The following is a 21,505-nucleotide window of genomic DNA, read 5'->3' as shown; positions in this document are numbered from 1 at the left end:
ACAAAACCAGCTGCTCATAAACATCGCTAGGACAGACACAGATTTATAATTACTGTTATTGTTATTGCATTAATTTTCACACTTCATAAAGATAACAGCAAGGGCTAATGTCCTACTTGTCTTTTTATTTTTCAGAAATAGATGTAGATGGAGGACTTGATCAAGACATCTTTGACATCAATGAAGGTTTTTTTAAAATTCAGTTTCTCTCTTAATTGTTTTTTATTATTTTCATGATGGTAACCACAGATCAATATAATAACTGGGTGTTAATTTCCTCTTCCCTTTAGCTTTAGGACTAGACCTTTTTGAAGGAGACATCAAACTTGATGGGGTGAGTTCAAATAAAATATAAAACCAGAGATGTGTCGTTGACTTACATAATGTAAAGTATCGCTGGCATGGAAATGATTGATGCAACCTGCTCCTGCTGACAATAAATGCTGTTTATGTAACAATAAACTGAAAATGTTTGGGGATGGATTTCTACAAAATGTCATAGACAATGAAGGAGCCGGGTGCATTTGCAGAAACGTTATCCAGAATAAGGTTGGTTTAGCCACTAGATCAATGTTATTAGCTTCTTGTTTCCTTTGCTGTGTTTTTGAAGTTGAGCTTTTAAGACACTCAGCAGCACTGATCACCATCCAGGCAGGTTTATATAAAAGGTTCTTCATTTGTCTGTACACAATGTTTATTCTGAGCCAACTAAATTTACAGACCAGTGTTGCAAAACCTTCATCATATTAGTTCACTAAAACCAATGGAGAAATTAGATTTGTAATACCACATTTTAAATCATCTGTCCAATATCCCTATCTGATTAATTAAAAAATTATTTACATAGCAAGTTACATCTCAAAAAAACCCTAGTAGAAACCTCCAAAATGTCTTGAGCCCCTGGAAGCCGGTAGTGTTTTACTCTTCACTTTGATCAACTGCTTTGGCTTGAGCATGTGAGTGGACGCAAGGACAGCACTTGCTAAGGGCACAGGAGCAAACCCTTGCGTTATGAAAAATTACAAAATTATTAATCTCTGCATGGTTTTCAGGACTTTAGATCTTAATGCTTCCCACAGGAGCTGAAGCTGTCCTCACACATGCATCAAAATCTCAGGTAATTCCTATGGAGAAAACGCTGCAGAAGTTGGAGACACTGATAGAAGGGAGTGAAGGGATTTCAGCCCCAAACCTTAGACCTCTGAGTGAGCTTCCAAAGTTTTTGAGCTCTCTGATCTCTTATATGTCTTACATAGAATTGTAGGAAACTTGCTTTGCCTTAGCGCTATTGTTAGTCTATGATCCTAAATCACTTTTTACTGAGGACTGCATGCTTATTTTCTTTCTCAAATGCAGGAACGAAACTCCATCATTGGTGACAACTATCGGTGGCCCCACGTTATCCCTTACGTCCTTGATGACAGCCTGGGTACAGTATTTGCCCTTGACAATCTCTGTATGTCGTGTTGATAGAAATGTGAAATACAGGTTGATAAAGATACTGTGGCACCCTTTCCTCTTGTAAGCCTAGAGCAGGCCGTTTCCCGCGGCAGGGTTGGGCCTGGGTGTGCACGAGCAGGGTGTATCATCTTGGGGTTGGTGCTGGCCCTCACCTCCTCTCTTGGGTGGTTCTTATCCTGTCATTGCTGCGGCCCAGCAGATTGAGTTGGTATATATGTCTGAGACATGAAACTTTACTAAGCAGAAAAAGAAGCAGAGCACTGAAGATCTTTTTAAAGCCAGGAAGCTTACCTGGCCATTACACCATCTACGGAGGCGACAACAAGTTGTCATTCTGGCAGACAGTGCAGTTTGCAGTGGCACTTTGCTGAGTCCCCTCATGTGGGCCAGCAACACATCCTAGCTTGTCTCCATCCCTTTGAATCCACCCAGCTGTGGCTTTTCAGGGCAGACACAAGTGGTGAGACAGGGAGCTTTGTTTCTTGCTGTATACCACATGGAGAGATTGCACTCTCACTATGTATGGAGTCATCTTTCTGGTACATCATAGAAAAAAAAAATAATCACCCACCCCCCCCCCCCCCCACCCACCCCCAGTTTAGATTCAGATCTAAACTGGCTTGAAACCATGCAAGTTACTTAGAGGAGGTAACACAGATACGATGTTAGCTGTTCAAGTCCTGGAGAGATTCTGTGAGAGATCTGTAGCCTGCAGTCTGCACTAAGCAAAATCCGATGTCTTCGTTCCCTATTTACGTAGTACTTGCTCACATAAATGTCAGCAAAGTAAATGAGAGAATTAAAAAATTAAGAACCATGCACTATCATACGGCATGATGAGTATATAAAGTATTTTAAATGCAAGTACCAACGAAAAATTACACAGGAAAAAAAAAAAAAAAGAGGAAGATAAAATGTCACAACAGTACGATTGATGGTTTTAGGTCCCTGCTCAGGTCTCAATCCAGCAATAAGCCTGCTTATTTTGCTCAAAGATTGCTGGAGCAAGACCCACCCTTAGGACTTGCTCCATACAGATAATAGTACAAACCTATTGGCTCAGTATTGATAAGAACACTGTTTGCTTTTCAGAAATGAATGCTAAGGGACTCATCCTCAAGGCATTTGAACAGTATCGACTGAAAACCTGTATTGACTTCAAACCTTGGGAAGGGGAGAAGAATTACATATTTGTGTTCAAAGGAACAGGGTAAGAGGAGTAATGTAAAATAAATTTCATCCTGTTTGGCTTCAGGCTATTTTCATGGCCAGTATTCACTCTAAAACACATATATATGATTATAATTTTCTATTTTTGTTGTGTCCATTTTTCCAGTCCTTTTTTAATTGGAAATTGTAGTAGTTTCCTGAACAGGTATTACCTGGTAGTAATGAAAAACTTCTTGCTGATACTGATTTTTTTAATGTAAGAGGAAATCAAGTCCTTTAAGAGGTGATATTCCGGGCATAGTAAAAATCTCAGAAACAAGCCAACTATTTTCTTGACTGATCTTTGGATATATGGAGTATTACTTTCAGTAGTCATTCTTAATATACCTTAGGTTTTAGGAAAAAAAAAAATCCCAGCAGAAATATGATAGTTCTAACTGTGGGACAATGAATTTGCTTGAATATAAGAATGGATTTGCATTTGAGCAATGTCACACCAGCATTCAGATATAACAGCAATATTTTAAAATGCTGCATAACACTGGGATATTTTACAGAGGTTTCACTTTATTTACCTCTTTTGAGGAATAGTTATGCTATTCCACCTTAAATTTTGCAAGATGAGACTCCAGTAAAGAAGTCAAAATTGTCCCAGCTGCTTCCCTTTCTAAGATAGTTTCTGTCAAAACAGTGCAACAAGAACAAATATATTCTCTACTCTATGCCGAATCATTTCTCTTTTAGAAAAGGAGATCAGGGAAAACTTGATAGCCTGGTGAGGAAATTTACATTTAGAAAATAATTTCCTGGTATAAGAATGCATTCAGAAATAGGGAAAGATTTTCTGATAATAAAAATGTTTCCCTTTGGCTTGTTCTGAGATGTTTGTAGCAGATAATTGTTTTCACATTTCTTCAGTCTCTGGCTCTGTATGTTTTCTACTGTTCATACTGTACACATGACCTTGAAACTCAGCCCTAAAAGATGTATAAATGGAGACTTAGGGAGCAATGCATTTTCCTGTGCTAATGACTCTTCGGCTTTTTGAGCCAAATGGAAAACTCATGTAGCTAAATTTTTTAATCCTTCATCACATAAAGTATGCATTGAGTTTGCTAATAATTGTACCTGAAAAAGAACCACAGTATTTAGCCTATGGCAAGTAAGAGGCCTCTACACGATATTTCATTTATATATCTATTAAAAAGCGATGAGTCAAGGTGGTGAAGAAGACAAGTCGTTCTAGTTGGATAACATATCTTGCCCTCACTGCCTGGTGTGTTGCTTGCTTTGAAATGTTTCTATCACCTCAGCTGACACATCTGCAAAACAATTAAAGCTCAGCAGCACTTTTTAAAAGTTTGGAGCTAAACAGCGCAGTCTCCTGAAAATGGCTGTCCAGTTTCAGTGAGGCAGATTCAGGTTCTAAAAAGGAATTACCAGGACTGATTCTGCATTAACTGTCTCTCATTTCACTCCATTCCTCTCTTCTGATTTAATGGGACAAGGTGAAAGGTGGGTAAACCAACACATTTCACCTCTGCCATTCCTCATTATTTTTTTTTAGATCAGTTACGACTCCTGTAACTGCAGACTAAAGACCTCAGTCCAGAGGGTACAGTGCCGACAGGAGCACAAAGTTCCTGGCAACACCAGCTGGATTCATAAAGTTTTATTGCACGAAGAAAAAGTTGATAAATCACCTTTGCCTTTCTGATCTTGGCCTGCATCTATAAAACAGACAGAGGAAAGTGAAGGAATTTTGTGTCAAAAGGATTTGTAGTGGGCCGTAAAGTGTTCATCTGGATCATCCTTTTGAATTCAAATGAAGTCAGCCACTATAGAAGCCAGCTGCCATTTTGTTGTGTGGACTGCCCTGTGTAAAAACACACTTGTAGTCTCTGATGTATGTACACAGTGTCATCAACCCGGGTGCAAAGAGCCACCTTCCTGCCCACGTTCTTTATCTACCATTTGCCAAGCCTTGGCTACTGCCTGTGTTAACAGGTATATATTTATAACACGTAGTGAGTGGAGGTGCGTATAAGGTTCTGTAGCACACAGCCTTTCACCTCATCCTCAGGTCTATGCATCTGCAGTGGAGGTTAGACTGTGGATCTATTTAATGACCTTTTCTTGACTCCAGCCTGTGCACTGAACAGAATATGTGAGGGATGCTTGTGGGTTACAGAAATGCAGGAGCATCAAATGTGACAAGTGCCTGCAAAGCTCATGGAACAGTCTGGGAACCTTCAATGGATGTGCTGTTTCTCCCTACTCTGCTCATAAACAGGACTCATTCAGCAGAAAAAATAGCATGGCGTGGTAGAGTCAAATGGTTAGCAGGCGAGGGAGGATCCGTGCCATATCTAGTATTTCCATATGGAAAATCAGGTTTTCCTGGAGCTCTCCTGGGAGGTCACTTCAGCATTTGCCACTGTGGCACACAGGAAAGGGAACCCATGCAGAAGTGGATTGTTAAAGATCCCTGGCTAACTAGCTTGCTGCTGATAAGTCAAAGCGTCTGTGTGCTGATATGGGTGATCTGTGATACTATGGGAAGTTATTTACTAGCGGGACACTAGTATAAAAATGTGCTTGAAGTCACATCATGGCTACTGATAGCATGTATCTACTTAAAGCCCATCTTCCAACAGGAGGCTGGTGGGACTAGTCAGAGCAGGTACTTCCCTGTTCCTCTGGCCTCTGACAGAGCAACTAGCAATGCAGAAAGCAGTGAATCAGAGGAGATACAGTTCTCACACTTGGGGAAGCTGGGACCTTTCCCCATTTTCTCTCTTCCTGAGGACACTGCTAACACGGTGTTCCAGGTGCCCATTGCTCTGGAGTGCCCTGTCCTACTCACCTCGTTTTATTCTCAGTGCTGGCTGACACAGACCATGTGTTTACTCCCTCTGTGGATGCAGAACGATGGTGGTGTAGGCATTTGGCATCTGAAGGCAAGGGGAAGCTGCATCCCCCAGTGTTTGGATGCTGATTTTGCCAAGTGTCCTGGATGTGCCTGTAGCCTGCGTGTGCTGTGCACAGCTGTGAAGCCAGAGGCAGCTGCTTTGGTATGAGGTGGACTCAGAACTGTGATGGACTTAGACCTCTGCACAACACAAGAAAAAGCTTCATGATCAGTGTGAGGCCTTGTTCGAGGGAAGCCCATGAAATTATGGATGCCACATATGCTCCTTCCCGGGTCTCGTGTTGTGATTTTAATGAGTAATCAATAGCCAAGGCCTGTGCTGCTTTGTGGAAAGGGAAATACCGGGGAATATGTTGCAATAATAAGTTACAGGGTTTGCAAGCACATGGTGTGCTTGTGTTTTTAAATTTCTGGGGGGGTAGGACTGCAAATCCTATGGCATATTTTGTGCCCGATTAATTTTATGGACTTCATTCGGTAAGTGTTGATTTATTTGCTGCGTAAAATATCAATTTAAATGTAGCTCTCTGTGCTTGCTACTTTGTGGACACAGGGTGCCATTTTATTGGCTTGTGCAGATAGCTCACTGAATTTTTTTATCCTTTAATAAAAACTTCCAGCACAGCTGTGATTTTGCTCTTCCTTGTGAGCCTGTGTCAGCAGCAAGTGCTTGAGTACAGCAGCTTACAAGTAGCTAGAAAGAAAAGAGTTTATGAAAAGCATTGTCAGATCCACCAGCCTTTCAGAAGGTAAACACAGCCGTATAGAAGCATACCCTACCTGGCAGCTACAGCCCCTCGCAAAGCAAAAGGCCAAAACAATAAGGAGAGAAGCAGCTGCAATGGCAGAGGGAAGATGTGCATGAACCTGGTTCCCCTCGTGACAGGGACAGGCCCAGAGTGTGCTCAGAGTCACATACTGTGGTCCAGCTAAAAATTGTTAATTTACAGTAACTTAATTGCTCTAAATCATGTCCATAGTCTTTGATGTTTGCTAGAGTACCAATGAAATTCTCATCAGTTTTCTTCCGTCACAAATTGCTCAATATTTTTCTTCTAAAATAAAACCCATTAAAAACAGTAGAGACGGAGTGGGGGAACTGCTTGTTCATCAAAACTGAGCTAAATGTGAGAGGAAAGTGTCCTGTAAGGAACAGATCAATGAAAAAATGCTCTCTATAACAAAATATAACTTCAACGCTCAAGTTAAAGATATACCTGTTGAATAGACTGATTCTGGAGTTTGCGTGGCGTGGTGATGGTTTGTATCTCAGAGTCATCTCTCCCTTTATTCCGATGCTAGCTTCTGGTCCTCAGTGGGAAACCAGCAAAAGGGGTTGCAGCAGCTCTCCATCGGAGACAACTGTGACAGGATTGGGACGATCCAGCACGAGTTCCTGCATGCCCTGGGATTCTGGCACGAGCAGTCACGGTCTGACCGGGATGACTACGTGTCCATCATCTGGGACAGGGTTCAGTCTGGTCAGTCACTCCTCTGCTCTTCCTTTCAGGCTCTGGCATTTGGGGATTTAGCTGCAGAACATCCCTTCCAGTCACACTTTGGTGGTCACACTATTCTCTTACCTGGACTTATTCTTTCAAAGCCAGCATATCAATACATTAAATAGCAAGTGACATCTATTTGGGACCGAAAGCCTTGTTTGTTGTTGCTGTGGTTATTCCTTGTGCCACAGCAGTTCCCAAAGCCCTAACTAGAGATCTGAGTCCTGTTATGCTACATACTGTACAGCAGAGCAGCGGAAGAGAATAATTTAGTTTGTTTTAAATGAATGGTCTAAAAGCACTGTTACTCTAGGAGCCCTTGACAAAATGAAAGTAATTGAAAAAAAAATCCGACTCTGAAAAACCCAGTGTGGCCAAAGCCAGTAGAAAAATCTCCAGAGAAAACACAGTTTGTCCTCTTTCTTCCTGGCCACTACACCCAGTGCAGGCAGCAGAGCATGCAGAGAGGGTGGGCAGAGAGGAGAGACCCGTTTCAGAGTCTGCATCACGTGAGTGGTGACTTTAACGATGCAGCTTGTGAACTTGAGTGTTGGTGCATTTGGGTTCCTCAGGACTCTGCTCAGTCTCTGCCTCTTCAGCTTGCTTTTGTCCTCTGTGACTTTCAGGCAGCTCAAAACCAAAGTTGTATACACAGACTTGATGCTTTCCTAACACAGGTATGCACAACAGACTGAAGAAATAGGTAATGATTAAATCTAATGCATTCTTATTTAGTTGTGATCAATAGTCAGGTGCCTATGCAAGTATATATTACAGAAAATGACTTAAGACTCCGTTATTTGATTTCCATTATATTTTGCTGACTCTTTAATGACAAGTTGCACTATTGTTAGCTGTCTGAAACTGCTGCAGCTTTTTTACACTGACCAGAATATAGTTACTGTATTTTGACTAATCTGAAACATTTGAAACCTTATCTTCCATTGGATAATTAGTAATGTTTTTTGCTCAGACTCCAGAAAAAAACTCTAAAGTTAAATTCTGGAAGCTTATCTGACGACAACTCTAACTTGTTTATTGTAAGCTAAAATGACCGGTAATTAAATGTCAGAGAATACAGATTAGAAACAGTGAGGCATTACAGTTGCAAATTGCATTAATTTGAGTACTGAAACAGAATCTCTGCTTTTGGATATCAGAAGCCCGTCAAAATTTACAGGTAGTTTCATGGGAAAAAGATTTCTGGTAGCAAAAAACCTTTGCTTCATCCAGCACTAGTGGCTGAAAGAGGAAAGTAAATAACTTTAGGCAAAAATAGAATAGTTTTACAGAGTAAGTACCAGTAAAGACTACCAAAAAAAATACTTGGGGATCTGATGGATTCTCTGTTACTTTAAGTCTTTACATTAAAACTTGGTCTTCTTGGGCAACAAACAATCTTTTCTTTTATTTTTCCCATTTAGGTAAAGAGCATAATTTCAAAAAATATGATGATAAAACATCAGACTCCCTGAATGCTCCCTATGACTATACTTCCGTGATGCACTATAGCCAAAATGCTTTTAGGAATGGAACTGAACCCACCATCATCACTAACATACCAGACTTCATGGATGTTATAGGACAGCGAATGGATTTCAGTGATTATGATATCCAGAAACTGAACCGGCTGTACAATTGCTGTAAGTTTCTCCCATTTCTTTTAATTTTTTTTTTTTGTTTCTGGTATTTGACAGAAATGAGGGTCATGTATACATGCTGGACTCACACAGGCACAAGTGAAAGAGATACTAACATATCTGGAGAAGTGAATTGTGTTAAGAACACCAGAAATAATGGTACAGCTAGAAATAACATAGCCCTTCTGCAGAAACACTGCTGCGCAGCAGAGTTTTCTGTGCAATTTTATCTGACCTTTAGTTAAAAACCAGCTTTACTCAGCAGCTGATTTTTGTTCATTCTTTGGGTGGTTGTTTAAAATCTGTGCTTCTGCACAAAGCTTTTTGTTTTTTCCCCTCCATTATTCCACAGCTGTTTCTCAGACACCGTACAGAAATTAATATCTTTGCTGTGACTATCACACCTACTCTGCTTTCACGGAATCTGTGAGACAAAGTGTGTGTTCATGCAGACACGGTACAGATGCTGTTACGAAGAAAATGCAGACTTTTAAAATTTTTATTTTTACTTTCAAGCCAAGTCTCTTACAGAAATGGTCAAAAGAGTTGTTTTCTCATGTGGGATTTATTTTTGCCAGCTGAGTGGAAGTAAGAGGCAGAGAAATATACACAGATCTATTACCAAACTGGAATATAATTCTGTAATTGTGACTGCATCAAATGTGTCCTGGTACTCAAATAAAAGCTTTTATTTCACTGCCTCAGTATCCCAAGTAGCGAGTACCAGTTTACAGTTATATTTTAAGCCTCATTCTACAGGTACCTTAAATAATTATCAAACTGTCCTGTTATTTTTTGAGTATACAGTTCTGATGAAAATATTTCTTTTCATGTAGGTCTGACCTGAGCATACACATGCAGCCTTAGCTTCTAGCACTTGGCACACAGTCAGTTAGGCGTTACAGAAGTGCTTACAGCCAGGGATGTCTTTAACAGTGGATGAAGCCCTTCTTCCTCTCCATTAATCTTATATACTTTCCATCATTCTGGTGCATTACATAAATACTTCATGACATTTTAACTTCTTAACCCAGAGGCACATTCCCCAAATGAAATAAACCCCAAGTCATGTCGAAATTAGCAACAAAACTGCCACCACCTTCGGTGCAGTCAGGATCTGCCCGGCTCCCCAGTCTGTCCCTTTGCTTTGTATTAGTGTGCACAATATTCGCAGGGCGGTAAGTGGTCTTCAGATCAGCCACCACTTGACTAAGTGCTCCCTGTGCCAGGAAAGGATGGGTGCTTTGCAGGTCCAAGCCCTCGCCTACCCAGCTGTTAGGGTAGACTGATGCTTTGTTAGGGGGAAGACTGAGAATGCTAGACATGGTTTGGGTGGCATGCATCCTCTCAGAGGAATCAAAAGATTACTTCTGTTGGTGAACGTGATATAAGGAAAAGTTTAAGCTGAAATTCTGCTGAAGGCCTGTGTGGTTAGGAAATTGCATTGAAAATGGGAAACTGGGTTCTTAAATTGAAAAAAACCCAACGAACCCAAAGCATGACAAGTCCTGACTGATACTTTAGTGCTGTTCTGATCTTTTCCTCAGAACTGTCTTTCAGACCATATGGTAACAGTAGATTGTAGTCTGCTTTCCCCTTCTAGCATATTACCCAACAGAACTGACCATGAGGTTTCCCTCAGCCACTGGGAATTAGGATTCAGCACTCCTCCCCCATGTATTTCCTTCCAAGTCGAGCCTTTCACAACATAGCAAGAAAGTATCTGGCTTTTGGTGCAGATGGAGATGCTTCAAGCGGTGCCCCCATCCCCTGTTTAAGGAATTAATCTAAAAAATACATTGTAAGCTATTGGGTCTTGCTCTTTTCTCCTTTCTGTTGTCCAGGTCACCACTTCATGCCATACTTTCTAATTAGGGTAGTTAGGCTACTTCCTTTCTGTTTGGGTAAATACATTTGATATTATGCTTTGTATTTTGATTTCAATGAGTTTTTTTCATTTAATGATTCTCCATTTATGCTTACTTTCTTGCTGACACCCTAGCTGTTTTTTTTTTCCCTTTCTCCAGAAGTCAACATAAAACTTACTGTGAAAATCTTTTCTTGGTTTTTACAGCATCATACCAATACTGTGTCTTAAAAGGTATCAGTCACACAAGATTTCTGATAGCCTTGCAGGCTCTAGAGGATTGTTAGCTTTCTATGAGGACAGTATAAAATATCTCAGCAGTACAACTGATTTGGCAGCAGTTCATACTTAAGTGCTTCTCTGAGCTACAGCCTAAGTGAAGCATTTGGCATGCCATTGAGGTTGCTTTTTGTGATGCTCAAGGTCCTTTTTGTGGTGCAATGAACCTTTAAACCTGCCACAATATTTTATACACAGTTTGAAAAGCATTTTATTAACTTAGTTGTTTTCAAATCATGACTGGTATTAGATGGAGCTCAGACATGGTACAATGGGAAACAAAACTAACAGCAGGGGAAAACTTGGGCTGTGTCTTCTCTCACCCATCCAGGGTTTGCTTTGGATGGAGAAAACATTTCATACAGTGTTTTCCCTTTCCTATTCAACTTCATAGTCTTTCTTCACTTAATTTTTCGCTTGTTATATGCAAGACACCTTAGAAATTTGTATGAGATGAGATCTAGACTGCTCCCAAATGTACCTTTGCCAAATGTTTTTTTCAATTCAGAGTTTTGAAAACCAAGGTTTTCTTATTGTAGTGAAATACTTTCTGCCCTACTGTATTTCAAAACGAGCACTCCAGCTCATATACTACTGAACTTTTATCAAAATCTGTGGATATGTGTGGACTGACCCAAAGAAAGCAGAGGAAAGAATGGGGAGCCTCAGGACATTTTGACTGTGTGAAGGTTGAGGGATTTGGGTTGGTGTTAGTGTTCCTTTTGTAAATAAAAGATGTGATATGATAATCAGCTGGCACCCTCCTGTGCTTGCTTAGTGCACAGAGTGGTCCTGACACCTTATTAAAGTCAGTGTTAATCGCCAGATGCTTTGAGTTCCTGATCATTACGCCTATGAATGTTGATGGTATTTTAAGCTGCTGGTTACTTAGTGTTTGCATTTAGTCTTTCTCTGCTCTTGGCTTTGGACATTCACAATTAAAATGTATGTCATGTAATAGATTCACAATTTTTTTTTTTTAAATGTTATAGCCTCCTCCATAAGTTTCATGGACACATGCAGTTTTGAACTTGAAAATATATGTGGCATGATTCAAAGTTCAGATGACAACAGTGATTGGCAGCGTTTGTCTCAGGTTCCTGCTGGGCCAAATACTGATCACACTAATATGGGAGAATGTGAAGGTATGAGAAAAAATTGTTCTTATCTCTCTGGGGAGTATTTTCTGCAGAGGCGTGTGAGTTGACTTTGATCTTGGCCTTGTTCTCTGTTTATTTGTTGTCAAATTACAGATTATTTTTTAACTAAGCAACATAAATCTACATACTTTGGGACATCATGTGATATGTTTGATTTTCTGCTAATTTGAGAAGACTGAATGTCCTTACCTCTTGATCTGTTTGCTAGTCTTAGTGTCACATCCTGATACAAGAACTATATAAAATGTGCTAACCTATGGTACAAGCACACCAGAAAGACTGCTGCTTTTCTGAATAATTGCTTGGTAGGTCTTTGGAAAGGATTGGGATTTAGGAATTGTGTATATTACCAGAGCTCAGGTGAAAAATCAAATTAATTGAGAATATAGCCAGTTGTTTCTGAACCTGTCAGAGGAAACTTCTTCAGTTCAGGAGCTTAAACCAGTCCTCCAGAGAGAGAGTCAATTGTGAATTACTGGCACTGAGTAAAGAGTAAAAGCCCGTGCTTTTGAGAACAAATTGCTAGAGACAGCCAATTGAGGAAAAAAGTTGCAAGGAGAGCAGTTCTGCCTACGGGGAATGTGAACAGATAATGGTCCTCAGTCTGCAAATTCGTACAGGATCTACCTTACCCTGGCTCGACCATGTCTCTTAGCATTACAACACAGCGTTAAGAATACCAGTACACTGGGAAAAATTTATTTTCTCTCTCCTTCCTCTGCCTTTCATTTCTCATTGACTTTTGACAGATTCTGGCTACTTCATGCATTTCAACACCAGTGCTGGAGCAGAGGGAAGCACAGCTATCCTGGAGAGCCGAATTCTGTATCCCAAAAGGGGCTTTCAGTGCTTACAATTCTATTTCTATAACAGCGGTCATGAAAGCAACCGGCTGTATGTCTGGGTCAGGGAGTATACTTCAGCCCATCCGAATGGTACTTTGAGACTCATTGAAGAGATAAAAGGTATGGAATAAAATTGCATTTTGGTTTAATCTATGCTCCAGCACCTTTTCAATGTACTGGGGGAGGGAGGAGAAAATATTGTAGCAAAGTGACTCATGTCCTAGCATTATTCTTTGGCTTCTTCTCTATGTAATTGATTCTCTGCTGGTGAAATTATACTTGGTGGATCTTCAGTCAGCTGTTTTCCTGTAATATAATCGATTACCACGAATTACAAACTCTTGCATTATCAAGATAATTTTCTCACCAAAATAGCTAAAATTCCATGAACAGTCATGTTAACTGTTCTAGAATTGCTGGTCTCAATAGCAACAGATGAAGTTGCTCATTAAAGTAAATTACAATAAACAAGAAAGTAATAGTAAAGAAATGGAAAGTGAAAGTGCCCTGGAATACCTAACATGCCAGTTTAAAGAAGATAAGTAAGATTTAACTTACTTTCTAAACAAGGTTTTAAATTACTTAAATGAAATATATGGGCAGCAGATCACGATTTGAGTTGGAGTTTGAAGAAAATTAAGTTCTTGAGGTTTTAGGAGCCTATGACCTACAGAATGAGCAACTGAGGTCAGTCAATGGACAAGAGCTCTTTAAGCTAGAATTGCCAAAGTCACCTTATAATTAGATACTTTCTCAAATATTTAACTATTACTTGGTCTCCATTACAGCTATGACTAGTTCAGTCTTCTGGTTACATAAGGGTCTGAGCAAGTTCTTTTACTAAACAGGTATCAAGTCCACTCTTCTGCCCCTTTTTGTACCTTTAGGCTCAACTGCTGCTGGTGCCTGTTTTTCTTTTCTGTTTTCCACTCTTTTCTTCAACCTGATGCTTTCATCATTCCTGTGTGCCATCAGGAATCCTTAGTGTAAGTGTCAGGACTGCTGAAGCAGGTGTAGATTTCAGATCAGTCTGAGCCCTCCAGACTCTTTCAAACTCTACTTTGAAGCCAAGATTAATTTCTCCACACTTCAGCATTCTTGATAAATCCTTTTTCATGTATATTAGGTCCCATTTCCCATTCCTGCTTTCTCAAGTCCATAAGTTCCTTTTAAGTCTCTGATCTCATAAATATCCCCAAATGGGCACCCTCCTTTGAAAATCTCTCGTAAAATTTTCAGGAATGGTTTAAGATAATGTTTTCCCCCTAGCTATTTCAATTCTCTCACCAATGTGGTCGATGAACTGGAAGAAACAGTGACACTGCAGCCCTTTCCAGCCATCACCTGGTACCCTGGCTGAGCTGCTCATGGCTTTGCACTGAACCACCATGCTCGAGGGGCTCACGGACAAGCCCTGAACCCTTTCTGCTGGTCTATGGCAGCTGTGGCTGCCTTCAGCTAGGAGCAGGGGAGGCTGTGGGGCTGGGACATTTTACAGCACAGTAGCTGATCTGCTCATTGAACACGAGTCAGAAACCCCAGTCTTGCATATAATCTGTGCAGTTCAAAACCCTTTCATTTATGCAGAAAGCAGTTTAATGGAAAACAGTGGGGTGCTTCTGTTCTTGTTTCTCAGTTTATTTTTTTCCCCTCCTAATTATAACGGTAATGAAAAATGGCAAGAAATTAAGACTCATATCTGAGATCCATTGTGTTGTGTTTAGAATCGTTAGGAGAGTGAAGCATGATTTCTGTACCTGGGATTGGCACTGCTTATTCCGTAAATGCAGCTGAAAGTCTGGTCTACTGCGCAGGTTAACATAAATCAGACAGCAAAGGAAACTGTTTTGTTGCACATGCTATTAACAAAGGATGGCCTACTTTCATCTGCCTTACAAGGCCCCTGTGCAGAGGTCTTTGCATTTGTGTTAGCTGCTTTTGGAGTTAAATGGAATTTTCCAGTGCAGGCACTTTTGGATGCAGCACCAGTCTCACAGTGAGGTTTTATCACATGAAGTAGGTTTTGCAAATGACTGGCTTTAATTTGAACTTAGTACCATTAATCATTTGATGGGTGAACAGTGCTTCTGCATAGGCAAATTTCCAACAAGCCATTTAAACATACAAAAACAACCGTGTGAACCAATCTTGTCATTCTGGGCTCCCAGGTTCCTCTGTAGCACTTTTTTGTTGAGACATGTTGTTATTCAGTTACTTGAATATACCTTGTTATGATTTTTTTTCTTTTTAATAATACAGGTGACAGCCATCTTTGTGCATTTAATTATCACAACATTTGGACTAATTTAATGCATCGTTCTTTAAAAATATAAAAGAAAAACAGTCTTAAAATCCATGAACACTGTTTTCACTCAAATTAAAGAGCTGTTATGTATACTAAATCTGTTGAAAAATTGAATTCAGAAAATATGATCTTGCATTCAAAAAGTAACACCCACCAGAGAAATATTCCATCACATCAGTGCCAGTGGAACAGAGAAATTCTTACATAGTGTTGGCATAGGGTCTGTAGACCTGTCCTGTGTAGTGTTTGACTTGACTTCTTACTCAGAAATCTCTACCCTTATTTTTCAGGTTCACCTGTGAGTTCTTGGCAGCTCCATCATGTCTCTTTGAATATCACATGTAAATTCCGGGTTGTGTTTCAAGGTGTGAGAGGAAGTGGCATATCAGACGGAGGCCTCTCTGTTGATGACATCAACTTATCAGAAACTCAGTGTCCCCACCACGTCTGGCATATCGGAAATTTCACACATCTCCTCAACACAAGTCCAGCAGGGACAGCAGGCAAAATATACAGCCCACCTTTTTACTCTAGTAAAGGATATGCTTTTCAGGTCAGCTTGTATATAAACGGTACCACCGATAACCCATTTAATTTAGCAATGTACTTGCACTTGATTTCTGGAGCAAATGACGATCAGTTGCAATGGCCCTGTGCATGGCAGCAAGGTACAGTGATTCTGCTTGACCAGCATCCTGATATTCGTCAACGGATGTCAAACCAAAGAAGCATAACAACAGACCCCCTGAAATTATCAGGTCAGTTAAAATCAGATGTGCTATTAAGTACATTTGAAACACAGCCAAAAGAAAAGGAGTCAAATTTTCTCTTTGTGTAAATCAGTGCTGTTTTTTCAGCTTCTGGAGTGTTTCATTTGTTTGCAGCAACAATATAATCGATACACAAACAAGAAAAAATAAAATATAGAAGTAGGTTAAGTGGGGACCTGGGCTTTCAAAGTTGATTTGCATAAGAAACAGGTGGATGATCCACTCCTAAAATTTCTTTCATATGCTCTGTGAAGATGCATTTATGTGTGCTTTAATGGGAATGGAAGTTTTCCAGAAGGCTTGAAAAGAAAAATACTGAATTAACAATAAACACAGTTCATACCAGATAAAAGTGCAACTAGGAAACAAATCCCTGCCCTCATAAATGGTACAGCAAATCTCCAGATGGACAAAGTACTGATTCATATTAGATAATCTGTACTCGTTCAAGGTGTGAGAAGATAAGGAGCAATGGTCCACAATAACTTGGAAAGGAGGCAGTTGAACTAAAGATGTAACCCTGAGACACGGTAAAAAGAGATATTAAAGAAAACCCCCATATGCATCATTGGATAGAGATTGAATTTAAGCCATAATAACTTTCTGTGTCGATGTAACAGTTTTGCCAAAAGAAACCACCTCCACCACTGAACGAGCTTCCTGAGCTTTCAGATTGTAATATTAGTGAAGAAAGGAAGGCACAAAAATGTCTACTTGACAGTATTATTTTAAATTTTTTATGATTTATGTTCATTTTTCTATGACACTGTATGTTAAAACAAAGCATGTAATCTAGAAAGACTAAATGTCCTCTCTGTAAATGAAAGATGCACGACACCAGGTTCTCCATGGGTGGTTCACATTTTCCCTGTGCTCTCTGCTGTTATGGCCATAGTGCTTAGCCCTTTTCCTTCCCTGACCCTGTGGACATGCAGTCTGTTTGCACTCTGCGCCTTCTCCCTTCCCTTATTTAATCAGATATTTCTAATAGCTTCAGATTCCCAAGGGAAACTTTGTAACTCCTACCCTTTCTCTAACCATCAGAGGTAACAGGCAGTTTCTTCTCCCTCTGCCAGATATTTTCATAGACAATCAGGCTCAGCTTTGAGATTTAGAACAGGGTCTGATGGAAGGAACATCAGTTGCCTGTGACCATTCAGGTTGTTCAAGTACCCTTTGCTCTACATTCACATTAACAGATGCTTTTTTTTTTTGAGAAGCACTGAATTAATTAATTTTACAGTTGATTCATATGCTATTCATCTTCTTGCCCACCACAGTTTAAAAGAACTAAAAAGAGAATACAACAGGTTTTCAACTAGCTCTCCACTAACCTCGTCTCCAGCAGGTTCTTTTCTCAATACCTCAAGCTAAACCAAGCCTTTGAAGATCTCCGTTGTTTTGTGCATCTCATTAGTGTGGAATCTCAGGCAAAAAACCCCCTGCAAATATTGTAGGCAGGTGCAGCATTGCTCCTACTCCTTGAGTTTCAGGTAATCTATTGTCTTCTCCATATTCATGATATCCCTGAGCAGTTAAGCAGAAGCAGGCAAAGTAGGACACAGTGTGTCTTGGTTGTTGAGAGAGGCCTCAGTACTACTTTGCAGCAGAGATTATTTGAGAAGGAAAGGACCCTATTTAGAAAGAAATTCACAGTGGTTCCACACTCACATGAAGTTAATTTTTTTCCCCAGCTTCCTCATCAACTTATTTTTGGGATAGACCAGATAAAGTGGGATCCACAGCATCTTTTCCCAATGGAACTACATTCATGAGGGGTCCAGGAAGTGGAACGAGTTCATTTTTGACTCATCAGAGACTTAGAAGCCGCAACTTTATTAAAGAAGATGGTGTTTATATTCTTATAACAATGGAAGGTATGTAAACATAGCTGATATTCTTTACAATACACTAAACATGAAATGGCACATACAAAGTCACTAGTGCTACAGATATAAATACATGTGATACTTTGCACAAGAGCAGTTTTGGAACTACGCATGTATCTGAAGGCAGGTCATATATCTGAATAAATTGTGGATAGGTACATGCATAGTCTAATTCCTTTATCTCATGTGGAGATGTATAACACGATGCTAGTTCTGTGCAAATTATTTTGAATAGAGTACTTAGAATAAAATTGTCTGTTTCTGAAAAAACCCTAGAGGATATTTCCAAAATACATCATGCTTCCTAAAGGTAAAAAAGACTATTTATCTGACTATTCTACCTGTGGACAGGCTTTTTGCTCCTTACTATTAGAACTCACCATTAGAATAAGAGGTAGAATAACATGAAATAAAGATCTTATTTCCTGTGTTTTTGTCATGCAGATATATCACATCTACTATCAACTCAGCCAAGTGCTTCACCCACTTCTGTTATAAACACACCCAGTGCCACCACCACCAAACCTACCTCTAACACCACTGCCACCACCAAGCCCACCACCGCCACAACCACCAAGCCTACCACTATGTCTACCACCACCACAACACCCATCACAACAGCTTCTGTCACCCTGACTGAAAAGCCAGAGGTTCCAGGTTTCTGTCCAGACAACTCTTGTGAAAATGATGGTGTCTGCATTATTGTACATGGAGCACCGGTGTGCAGGTAACTGCCTTCACTCACTCTCAAATGCAGTTTTAGGGTGAATAATGGAAGTTTCTAATAGAATAAATCTTTATTCCTAATGAAAGGAAAGACAGACTATAGCTGATTTAAGGCAAATATTCCCAATTGCTACTGCGAGACTAAAGCTTATGACCAGTTTGGGCAACAAAGCTCCTAACTTCAGCATTTGACCATTTTGAAGTACTTTGCTTGACTTCCCTGTAAATTGTATTTTAAACATGTTTATAATTTTCAGTGATGTTATAAAATGGACTGTGCATCTCCTTAGAAGTCCCTGCAGCAACATTTAGAAGAGTTAAATATAAATGCAGTTGAAACAAAAGAGCATTCATATCAGTAGAAAAGATGCTTAATAGTTTGCAGGCAAGAGGCAGCACAGATATTATTTTAGAATTTGTTTCAGAAATATCATGTAGTGCAAATTATAACCATGAATTACTTAAGTGTAGTTGCTTGCTTTTGAAAGCAGCAATGAAAGCTGAGGACTAAAAATGTTGTTTGCCCTGCAAGAAAATGAATATCAACGTTTATTTAATTCTCTGTGGATACATTTGTGTAACCCACCTGACTCATTAGCATTGTCCCAGCTCTCAAGGTTACCATCTTCAGCCTCAGAGCTTGTTTATGTGATGCTGTGCCAGGGCAGGTAGATTGGAGGAATGCTGTGAGGCAAACATCTAAAGCCTGAGAGTAACAAGGGTCAGGAATACTCATTAAATGTTATATCTCCCCATTTAGAAACATTTTAAAAAACAATTCTTGTGCAACCCATCAGAAGCAGGTCACCAATATGAGTAAATGTCAAGAAGCTGTTCCAAGAAGACAAAAAAATGTTGTGCTGATTGTTATGCTTGATTTCAAAATTATGGAAAGAGAACATTTATTTTCTGACAGCTCTGGACTATTTGAAGCTCTAGTGGCTATGTGAACTATTTTCCATCCTAGAGAAGTGTGTGACCAGCAGTCAGTTTCCAGTCCAATTTCCTACTGGGAAACGAGGGGGAATGCAATACAGAACTCTGTTTGAGCTGGATCACATGAAGTCCCCCAGTAGTCAGTGTCTTTGCAGCACACTTCCAACAGACTAATTTTGAGGGTTGAGGGTAGTTCTGGATAAAAGGCTTAGGAGCTAGAAAAACAATACATAAGGAACAACCAGGGTGAGAAATGTAGGGGCAGGTGTGCACTCAGCAGTACTGCACAGATTTATTTTTTTTCAGTTGGATCATTGGGACCCTCATGTGCTCCCCATAAAATGTTTCGCAGCTGGTTGTGATGCTGGATAAGGTGAAGGAATTGAGGCCTGGAGGTTGTTTTTAGTTGTAAAACCAGACAACTGCTAGGATGTCAATTTCTTTTCTTACCTTCTTCTTGGGGGAGGGCAGAGCCAGCTCATACAAGTTCTTTACATTTGAAAATAAGCCCCTTCTGGCAAGGAGGAGGTCTGATCAGAACATACCACATCTACCAGTGGAGAAGCACCAAGCAGGGAAAGGAGAATGTAGTGGGAACACGTTCAGCTAGCTCAGTTCTTGAACTGAGGAGTTCCTGCATCAAAGTTTTGGTTCAGCTGCTATCTGGTCAGAGATGCCTTGAGAGTCCAGCTTGTGTGTGGTCTCCATCTCATTTATCTCACAGATTTGAATTGATGCATAAGGTGAGCTGAGAAATAAAAAAAAAACACCAAAGGAAATGTGAGGAAACAGGAGGATGAAGTTTTCTGGAGGGTGGTAAATGTGGCTTGTTTGGATAAAAATAGCAGTTAAAAGCTTCTGGACCAGTTGCCCCAGGAGCTGATTCAACTCCTTCCTATAAAGTCTTTTCTAGATTGACTGAGGGAAGAAGGTAGAAGGGCTTTGTGTAAAAGCTGAGCATGACAAAAGGCAGAACTGCATTAGGGTATGAGGCTAATTAGTTATAGCACAAGCAAATATTACACGGCACTGGTCCTATTGACTGCTATCAGTTTCATGGAGCAGCAAGTGAGTTTTTTATCAACAGAAGTGCTATAAACTTCAAGGAAAAGGAGGCAGATAAGTGAACTGAGTGATCCAGAGGGCCTCTCTGTTGGTAGCGAAAGATGACCATTCTGTAGCAGCAGCAGCATTCTATAGATCAGCTGCAGCCAAGCGTTAAGCAGTCAAAAGTATCAGGATGGTGCTTGGGTTTCCTGCATAGACTCTCTCTGAAGATGTGACCTGTAAAAGAGTGGGAAGCTGAAAGAAGCACTCCAGATGTGTAAGGACAGTGAGCCACTCAAGACAACTTTAAAATAGAAGTCCATTTTAAGATAACTTCATTGTGCTTTGGGTTATATATAGAAACAGTGCATCAGAGATGCTGTTTTTCTTAAGTAGATGTTTTCATGCCTTTAATCTTTAGGTGATAGCACACATTTGTTCTTTTACTTTCTAGATGTCCAGCAGGTGACAACTGGTGGTACATGGGAGAAAAGTGTGAAAGGAAAGGCTCGACTGAAGAAAATACTATAATAGCTGTTTCTTCAACCATAACTGTATTTGTTGTAATGCTTATTGTCACTATCACAACTGCAGTGTGCCTTAAAAAGAAATACAGCCAAGGAAAGGAAACGGGGGAGAGCCTGACTTTAGAAGAAGTAAGTATTTTGCCTCTTTCAACATACATATATATACACATATATATAAAACACACACACACATATTTATCTATATTTACTAAAAAGTAAACAATCAAATTTAGTAAGAAGTAAATTGGAAGATGTTACATTTTTGAAGTCTGAAGACACCAGCTTAGGAATTAAAGAGCTCCATTAAGTGCTACTAATTTATCAAAGACCAAAAAATCACTACATTCAAAATCTCTTCTCCACCACCCCCGCAACTCTTACTGCCCTGATGGCAGTCTACATTGAGTGGGAGAGTGTAAACAAAGGAGCTAATTTTCAGTTTGTTAACT

The 21,505-nt window shown here is 39.9% G+C and overlaps 1 protein-coding gene across 1 annotated transcript in view; it reads left to right on the top strand.

The window, feature by feature from the left end:
- MEP1B (meprin A subunit beta) overlaps window positions 1-21,505 on the top strand; it is a 48,728-nt gene that overhangs the window by 12,079 nt on the left and 15,144 nt on the right. Inside the window, exons 3-14 of the mRNA XM_080381539.1 lie at window positions 136-186; window positions 291-334; window positions 1,357-1,429; window positions 2,554-2,671; window positions 6,866-7,044; window positions 8,490-8,708; window positions 11,844-11,996; window positions 12,761-12,976; window positions 15,452-15,919; window positions 17,626-17,808; window positions 18,265-18,547; window positions 20,984-21,185. Coding sequence (XP_080237665.1) covers window positions 136-186; window positions 291-334; window positions 1,357-1,429; window positions 2,554-2,671; window positions 6,866-7,044; window positions 8,490-8,708; window positions 11,844-11,996; window positions 12,761-12,976; window positions 15,452-15,919; window positions 17,626-17,808; window positions 18,265-18,547; window positions 20,984-21,185 — 2,189 coding nt within the window. The remainder of the gene's footprint in view (window positions 1-135; window positions 187-290; window positions 335-1,356; window positions 1,430-2,553; window positions 2,672-6,865; window positions 7,045-8,489; window positions 8,709-11,843; window positions 11,997-12,760; window positions 12,977-15,451; window positions 15,920-17,625; window positions 17,809-18,264; window positions 18,548-20,983; window positions 21,186-21,505) is intronic.

The sequence above is a fragment of the Falco punctatus genome (assembly GCF_963210335.1).
Source record: "Falco punctatus genome assembly, chromosome: 3".
Classification (NCBI taxonomy): domain Eukaryota; kingdom Metazoa; phylum Chordata; class Aves; order Falconiformes; family Falconidae; genus Falco; species Falco punctatus.
The sequence above is the reverse complement of the archived record's forward strand: the minus strand, read 5'-3'. Positions and strand labels throughout refer to the sequence as shown.